Source organism: Arachis ipaensis, chromosome B4 (genome assembly GCF_059453495.1).
Source record: "Arachis ipaensis isolate K30076 ecotype BB chromosome B4, ASM5945349v1, whole genome shotgun sequence".
Lineage (NCBI taxonomy): Eukaryota > Viridiplantae > Streptophyta > Magnoliopsida > Fabales > Fabaceae > Arachis > Arachis ipaensis.
Genome location: NC_142439.1, coordinates 137,177,045 through 137,186,694, shown reverse-complemented (window position 1 = coordinate 137,186,694; position 9,650 = coordinate 137,177,045). Strand labels below are relative to the sequence as shown.

The 9,650-nt window shown below is 32.5% G+C and overlaps 1 protein-coding gene across 1 annotated transcript; it reads right to left on the bottom strand.

Annotated features, from left to right (window-relative positions):
- Nucleotides 1-1,989: 1,989 nt before the first annotated feature.
- On the bottom strand, nt 1,990-2,625 carry LOC148569388 (uncharacterized). The gene has a single exon (XM_088485018.1). It carries the CDS (start codon nt 2,623-2,625, stop codon nt 1,990-1,992), a length of 636 nt encoding a protein of 211 aa, XP_088341144.1.
- Nucleotides 2,626-9,650: the final 7,025 nt, after the last annotated feature.

Here is a 9,650-nt window from a genome sequence, read left to right as displayed (position 1 = left end):
TTAATCTTTTTCAGTTTTATAATCACAAATAACTCTCTTCTCGAGACTTTTCTAAATGTTTTATAAAAAAAATTCCTAGGAGTTCGGCTATTGAATCATCTTTCTACGTCTTTTACTATAATTAATATTATATTCTTAAACTTTTACGTTACTTATATCACCTTTTACTTAACTTCTTTTTATATCTTTTAACTTCTAACTATTACTTTTATATATTACACCTAATCTTAAAATTTTGATTACTTATAACTTAATCATAAGTTTTAATTACTTATATCTTAATTTATCAATCTTTTAATTAATTATCTTAACTTTTTAATATTTTATTTAATTGTACATTACCTCTATAACTTTAATAAATTATATTTCTTTCTTATGTTTCAAAAACTCCGTTTTACTTTTATATATTATATATACCAGCATATATTACATAATATATATACTAAATTATGTCATGTATATGATATATATGCTATATATGATGCCTATACTATTTTATATATTTTATATGATGATATATGTAAATATTATGTATATAAATTGATGTTGGTGTTCGGCAACCATCACTTCCATTTTATATATATATATAAAGTAAACATACGTGTACACTAGTACAATTTATAAAGGGCGCCCAACTCCACTATTTTTTCTACTTATATATATAAACAGTTTACATCATTTAAGTTACTTAAATCTTATATATTGTTTAGGTCATATATATTATTATGTCTTTTATGTTATGTATATACTTGTATTATACTATTATTACATCTTTTATAGACTCTAAATATACACATATTATGATTATTGTAGGGGGAGTCGCCTGCCGCCTTCGGTTTGTTTTAATTGGGCGCTTGGCGCCCATAGTCTTACTTCCGGTGCCTAGAGTGTTTCGGAGAGGGCGTTTGGCGCCGCTAGTGTCAAGCCTGGCGCTCATGTTCTTTTTGTGCTTTGAGAAAATATTAAAACATTAATTAAATACGATTTCATATATTTAAAAAAAATTCAATCAATAATTAAGCAATAAAACACATGTTATTTTAATTTACCAAATTTTAATTTTTACCTCTTGATATTAGCTCACAAAAACCGTTTTTTTAATTGACGGTGTCTAGCTCATTTTCCTTCCTTGATGAACCTAGTATGATTGTGAAGAAGAAGAAGAAATGAACACTTTAATCGATTTAAAATCTTCTTTGAAGTTTTAAAATTAAACAGCTGAACCTAAAAAAACTCACCAACTATCAAATTTCAACTTTTATCTCTCGTTCATCGCTCTCAGCATTTCGTGTGTGAAAAAAAAGGATGTAAAAGTGACTCTGAAGATCAAGCGTCAAGAAAGGAAGCAAACAGGACGTGGCAACATTGCGGATTGATCTAACACACACGATCTCAGCATATCCTCCAATGTACGAATTGTCCGTTCTGATTGCCTGTCTGTTTAAGGATGATTGTACTCGTATGTAGTTTTGTCCTAAAGACTTTTTGAAAAGCTCCCCAGAATTTAGAAGTAAACTTCATATCTCAATCTGACACAATGGATGAAGGTACTCCATGTAACCGTACTATCTCTTGAGTATATATCTGAGCAAGTCTTTCCAAGGTATAATCAATTCGAATAGGGAGAACATGCACCAATTTTGTCAACCTATACACGATCACCCATATCGCATCATGTCCAGTAGACGTTCTCGGTAATCTAGTAACGAAATCAATCATAATTTATTTCCATTTCTACTATGGTATCTCTAGGGGCCATAAGGTTCCTGGTAGTTTCTGATGTTCCACCTTAATCTTCTGACAAGTTAAGCACTTCGAAACGAAGGCAGGAACATCTTTTTTTAGTCTTGACCACCAAAACATCTGCTTCAGGTCTTGGTATATCTTCTTTACCCCGGGATGCATAGAAAATCTGCTCTGATGGGCCTCCGTCAAGATCTCTTGTCGTAAATTTTTCTAGTTGGGTACATAAATTATGTTCTTGTATCTTCATAATCCATTTTGGTCTTGGTTTATATCTTCTGGTCTGTCTGTTGTCATCCATGCCAAAAGAGTCGACATCTCCAAGTCTTGTGGTGTGACGTGGCGCCTCAAATTAGTAAGAAAGAACGACCATGACTCGGTGCTCTCAGACTCAACAATGGCAAAAGCAATTGGCAGTATGTTGCTGTTTCCGTCTTGCGCCACCGCTATAAGCAACACTCCACCATACTTGACATACAGATGCATGCTGTCTACAAAGACAAATGACTTGCAATGCTTGAAGGCCTCGACACATGACGGGAAAGCCCAAAATACTTTGTCGAACATGCAGCAGTCGCGCACCATGAGGTGTCCTTCGTAGTACGGTTTGACGCGTAGGTCACATATGGTGCCGGGGAAACAGATTTGCAGTGCCTGAAGCAGTTTCAGCACCTTGTTGTACAACTCTTCCCAATCACCGTAGATTCGTACAATTGCCTTCTGCTTTGCCATCCACACCTTTCTGTATGAGGGTTTGAAGTGATAACTTGCCTGGATCGCACTTTGCAAGACCGGGATACTCACAGACGGGTTGGACTGAATCAAGGGCAATATGACTCTGCAGATGAGACTGCTATCTAACTGACGATGGTCTTGAGACATGGTGGGTGTGATGCGTGAGCATCCTTTCTATCTTTTCCTAGTAAATTTGCATTCAAATTGTTGAGTTTAATCAAGATTTAATTATCTTTAGCCACTATGAATGCTACTTTCAGTTGTTTGCAATTTCTGTTTATTTCAGGTAGCATTCGGATGAATTTGACGGAGTTTTGTAGCAGAAAAGGAAGAAAGCGAATGATGCTGTCAATCCCGACCTCCTTGCACTCAAACAGAAATAACTTGAGCTACAAAGGTCCAATTGACGTGATTTCAGCGACATTAAAAAGTTAACTTCCAAAGCTTTCCAACGATATATAATAGTATACCCTTTTCTTCTATTTCATACATACAACCCCATGCTGAACTTGAGGAACTCCAAGTTCAGCGCCAGATCAAAAGCTCCAAAGAAAGTTTGCGCGCATCACTCCATGTTGAACTTAGGTTAATACAAGTTCAGCGTGGACTCAAGAAAAAGCACGAGTTTAGCCACTGCCTCCTCCACGCTGAACTTGGGATGGGAATTCTCAAGTTAAGCGTGGACCTTAATGAAGGAGTGGTTCCCAATGCGTTCCAAAGGCTACGAGAATCAATTAATTTATTTTGGTTAAAATTTTATTTTATTTATAATTAAGAAAATATATTATTTTAGTTTTAGAAAATATATTTTATATTAATTAGGATTAGATATAAAAGGAAAAAGAATTAGCCCTTCGGGCTAGAATCTCTTCTCAGGGCTCATTCCGCACTTTACAGTTTTTCAGAATTCTTATTTTTCTCTCTGAACCATGAGCAACTAAACCTCCACTGTTAAGGTTAGGAGCTCTGTCTATTGTATGGATTGATACTATTATTTTTTTATTTTAATTCATGTATTGATTTATAATTCAAGAATTGTTTTCGTTCTTTATTTTATGAATCTGTGTGGAATGGAAGTATGACCTTGGTTCTAATTGAGTTCTTGTATAACTTGGAAAAGCTCTTTATTTGAACAACAGCTTAAAAAATATTCTCCTAAATTTCTAATTATCTGGACTTAACGGGATATGTGACATATAATCTTCTTATATTTGGGTAATTAGGATTTTTGTAGTATATAAACTAGAATTGAACTTCACCCTCTAATTGGAATTAAGTGACCAAGGAATTGGTGGTTGATGAATTTTAGAGGAGACTAAAAAAGTCTAAGGAATTAGGGTTTAGTCACATAAAGTTTGCCATGAATTAAATCTTGCATGATTAAAATAGTTAGTAGGAAAAGTCAATGCGAAAAATAGATAACTCTGAAGCCTTAACTGTTTTCTCCATATATATTTCACCGAAATTTACTGCTTGCTTTTCTGATTTGTTGAATTTACTATTAATGCTTTTAAACTCTTAAAACACTCTTTTCTATTTTTCTGACTAAGTAAACCACCCAACCATTGTTGCTTGATCCATCAATCTTTGTGGGATCGACCCTCACTCACCTGAGGTATATTTACTTGGTACGACTCGGTGCACTTGCTGGTTAGTTTGGCGAGACAGCTGTGTGGTCCACCAAACCTCCGAACCTCCCTAATCACAACAAAAAATTTATTCTTACACAACATCTATAACCAAAATAAAATATCATACAAAACTACTCAAATTCACAATTAAACTTGAACTTACCAGTATCTGAGATTCTAACGAAAGGCCACACGGAGGCTCCATTAACACCTACTATCGGCTTGACAGCACTGCACATGGTACTTTAACCGGTTGGACTCGATCACCCGGTACTCAGCACTCCTGTGAATACTGTAGTTCTTCACACCTTGAAGCACTGCCTCTCAGCTTTTGGACCTGTGTCCAACCCAAAACTCCACACCGCTGTCTAGGTTGTAATCCACTCCACATGTGTCAGAAACTGAGATCCTCTCATGCATGGCGTCCAGATCTAGACTGTGATAGTGACTTGGCACAGCCGATAGCGCCAGAATCGGGGTGAGGTGGGGGCAACACATGGCGCGGCACGGCCCCTACAGGTGTCTCCGGCACAAACTCATCATCATAGCCACCATCGGAAAACTCACTGTCCCCACTGTCCGCCACGTAATCCTCGTGCGACTCCTCCTCACCCTCCTCTGCCTCATACTCCAGAATCGCGACATGAATGGGCAGTGGTATGAGAGGTCGGTCGTCTTGCACATAGGTTTCGTGTGCGGAACCCCCACTACCACCGTGACCCACCTCGGCGGACAACTCCATCACCTGTTCACACATGATCCTCCCATGAATGTCGAACATTAGTCGCACATGCTCGTCCCCGTGAAGTTGGAATAGTCGAAACTAGAAGACTCCATTTCCCATGGGTGCCAGCAACCTATACGCCACCCTTCCGATTTCCCTCACTTGTGTCCCACCGAGCTTGCTCAATATCAAACTCTTCAAATCCGACAATGTCTCCACACGCTGAGTGCGAAACAATATCGGATCCTGACACTCAAATGTCACTCCGTTGTCGCCATTTCTCATACGACAATTCGAATAAAGAAGCACAACTATAAATGGATTGTTACTGGCCATTCAGCTTTGTTTTGAGACAAAAAGGAGACAGAGAAAGGATATAAAATATGTGTGAAGAATACCAAAGGTTAAACATCCTTTTATAGATGCTGAATATTTGTCTTATATATATATATATATATATATATATATATATATATATATATATAAACGAGATACGTGAGATGACGTTTTCACATATCTCGTTTACAGTGTAAACGAGATACATGAAAAATCATATCATTTACAGTATAAACGAAATGTGGCAAGCGAATTTAAATCCGTAAATACTCCTAAAAATATTTATTTTGGTAAATATTACATTTATTTTATTTAATAAAATAAAAAATCGCAAATGACTAGCCATTAGCATGCAAATATTTTAGCCCAACGATATTGAATATTTAATTTTAAAAATGTTTGGTAACAAAAAAAATTAGCAAAAGAACAGTCAGAATTCGTTTTATTTAGCATTCATTAATTGTCACGATAATTAATGAATGCTAAATAAGACAAATTCTGACTGTATTTTTTGTCTCTCTAACATTATCGTTACCGACTTGATTTAGACATAAAAAATTGCTTGCAAAAATTTGTAAAAGAACGACAAATCGATTGAACTTCTCTAGTTTTTTATTTAAAAATGAGTTATTTTTTTAAAATATTTTTTAAAAAATATACATTATGTAAAAATTACATTATTTTATTATATTTTGATTAATTCTAATTAATATAATTAAAATTTTAAATTTGTAATTATCTAATTTTACTAGATCAACAATCGATTCCATATTCAAAACTTACTACTTATGCTAAGGCTCCAAAAGCTAGAAAACCAAGCAATATTCCTCACCCAAGTAAGTGAATTCTTAATTGAAAAGTTCAAATATAGTTATAAAAAAATTGAGAGTTTATTGAACATGGAGAAGTAGCTAGAACAATAATATTTCTAGAAGTTATGGACTCCACAATATATAGGGCTGGTAATGCTTGCTGACTTTCCTGTTTCTGTTTTCTGATTATATAAATATACATATGAAGCACTTATTATTTGATTTTGCAATCAAGTGGATATATGGAGGATATATTTAAGGTGGTGGGGAAAAGTATATGAGTAGCATGCATGGGATCGAATGTGGTTGGTACATAACTTCCACAATGCTTGAAATTAAACCATATTAATTAACAAATATTTTCAATTCATCACTTGCATGTTAAGAAGTTTGATACATGTGTGTGCCAAGTCATCAAATTAAAGACCCTTCACATATTAATTAATGTGCCACTCAATTGACAATTGTGTATGCCACATTTGGGAATCAACCCACATGCACAATAGAATTGCAAAACAAAAATATTTATATTAAAATCAAACACTAAAATGAATTATTATTTATTTATATAAATATATATTATTTAACTAATTTTTACTATATATTTTATATTTATAATTAATTTTAATATATATTTAATATGATTAGTTTAAAAAATTTTAGTAATAAAATAAATATAATAAATAAACGAATCATACATAATTTTTTTTTTATATTTTAGGTGAATGATAAACATAGATAAATACTAAATTAAAAAATAACATTATAATAAATCTGAAAGTGATAATATCAAACTCTCTAAAAACATTGGTGTATATATTAGATGAATGTACCGAATAAATTGAGTAAAAAAAAAAACATTATTTAAATAGAAATTCCCTTTCTCTTTCAATAATAGTGACTATAATGGGTTTGGCAGAAGAAGGTAATGTAGAACATGCAAGTGACAGACACCTATGCTAGTAGAAAGTAGAAAACATGCTATGTTCAGATTCATAAGATAGATACACTAATGGATGGGATAACCAAGAAAAAGTGGGAGTGTAATTAATCAAATCCTATTTGAGATGGTTTTAATTTGGTGAAGTCAATGGTCATGCATTGAAAGATACCTCCTCATTCAGAATAAGATAAGGAAGAATCTCAAATGTTCTTAAAACATTGGTGCTCTAATAATTTTAGTAAATTTTAACTATAAAAAAATATATTAATTGTAATTAATAGTTAAGATTATTAAAATATTGATGTTCTAGGAATATTTAAAAAATTTCTAATAAAATATTCACTTAGGTTTCTTATATTAAAAAAGAAAAAATTTAAATTAAAAAAAAAAAGAAAAAGAAAAAGAAAAAGAGGAAGAGCACTTCATGTAGTGGGGAGGAATGTGTCATACTAGTAAGATTAGCAATGAGTCCCACCACATGAGCTGAGAGCAATTAATGCCATGTGTCTCAATCTATTACTTTAATTCATGTTTACTTCCCTTGCCATTTTTAAATTATTATTGGACTATAAAATTTTCAATAGAATCAAACCAGTGAACATAAATTTTTCAATAATTTTGTGTTCCTTGATCTGGTCTTTTTTATTTTCCTTTTCGACAAGTATTCAGTACTTAGGGAAATAAATTTTCAAATTTTATTCATGAACTAAATTAGCCTTTTAAATTTTTTTAATTTTATCAAATTAGTCCATCAAAACTTTTAAGTTTTAACCTTAATTACGTTTGTATTTTTTTTCATTAATAAATTGATAGTGACAAATTAAAATGATATCATTTTTTACCTTAACTCTAACTTTCTCTTTCATCCTTACATTTATCCATTCTCTTTCCAATTCACATATTCAAGTATGTTTTCCTTCTCTATCCTCTTTGTTGCTTATTTATATTTCTTTCTCCCTCAACTAATTGTGTTAAACTTGAAGTTTGGGTGGTGCTAATAGTGACATGCTATTTATTTTAATTAGGATGATGATTTGGTATGTATTCAACTATAATAACTACTTAAGTTAAGTGGGGTTGAAGATTTCTTTTGCAATTCACAAATCAGATGGAGATAGTATTTATAAGAGATTCTGATCAAATTAGTAATTATTCGAGATGTATAAAAATTAAAGATAAATAATATATTTTAAGATGGATATTCTATCTTATATTTATAATGTATCTATAAATTTGAGATGAATTTGTATCACATTTGTAAGCGAATTAGACAAGATATGATTTAAGACGGTATTTTTTTTTTTTTTTTTTGACAAATAGATGGTATAATCTCTAATTCGTGACATTACAAATAAACTCACACCACATTCACACATACAATACTTAAGAACTTTATCCACTATTTGATCAAACAAAATTTTAAACTGAGATGCACTTATTACAGGAGATACATAATGACCATTAGAGTAAGGCTTTGCGGGCAATATCTTATAGTTCAATTATAGTCCAAGGAAGTGAGTTTGCACTGATAGGGTTTCTAGGCCCAATAGAAGTTTGGACGGTATCAGTAAGGTAGCTTGGGATAATGGGATTTATATGGTAGCAACGGTGGTGGTTTTGAACTAATTTGAGTTGGTCGAGTGGTCAGCTCACTCGTCCCTTAAATAAATGTCAAGATTCGAATCCTACCTTGTGGTGGTGCTTTTAGTTTCGAGTGAGTTCCATTTAAGGGGTTTGCTGTTGACCAATGCGTTACTGCATGCACAAGACGAGATTCAAACCTCCAACACTTACTTAAGCAGACTAGTGAGCTAACCACTAGACCAAGTGACCAACCCAACTTGATTTTTTTTTTTTGTATAGTTGAATAATCAATCTCAATCTTTTGCTTGTCTGTTTTTTTTTTTTTGACATCCTTAGTTTGGGCAACTTTTGATTCAATACTGCTTTTGTCGTGAATGGACCGAACCACTTTTCTGGACCTTGATGAGTAGATGTTTCATGTTGCTCTTCCTTCCACAAATACCTTCTAAGATTAATGGATAAGGTTTTTTTGTTTTTTTTTTGTATTTTTTTTGGCAATTGATTGTTTCCCATTCCCTACTCTTCTGGCTCAAAACAATTGAAAACGAGCAATCAACAGATATTGGATTAAAGTCCAAAAGATCAAAGATATTGGATTAAAGACAAATGAATAGTTAATCCAAGTACCCGAAAAAAAAAATCCAAAGACCCAAAAGAAATAAAGAAATAAATATTGGATTTAAGACTCGTTTGGAAAGTTTTAAAAGTAATTTTTTTGAGTTTTTAACTTATAAAAAGTAATAATATTAATATCGTGCAATTTTTAAAACCAAATTGCAACTTTCTAAGAAGCTATTTAGGAGCTTATAAAAAGTTAAAAAAATGACTTCTTTCATAATATTATTACTTTTTATCACATTTCTATAAAATAAGCACTTTTAGAACTAAAAACTCAAATACAAAATAACTTATTTATAAGCTATTTTAATATAGTCATTTATTGTTTAAGCTATTTTTTTAAAAAGAGATTAATTAAGCTATTTACCCAAACCGGACCTTAATAGATATAAATCACTTTTAATACTACAATTAGAATCATATTCTTCTTCGAATTTTTCAATCTATACCGAGGTTCTGAGAACCGGACCGGTCATCAAACCGCTCTAGTCACTGGTTTACTGATCCAATCGATCCAACCGTGG

Coding starts and splice junctions, on each gene's coding strand:
- LOC148569388 (XM_088485018.1), bottom strand. CDS start 2,625: ATGTCTCAAGACCATCGTCAGTTAGATAGCAGTCTCATCTGCAGAGTC.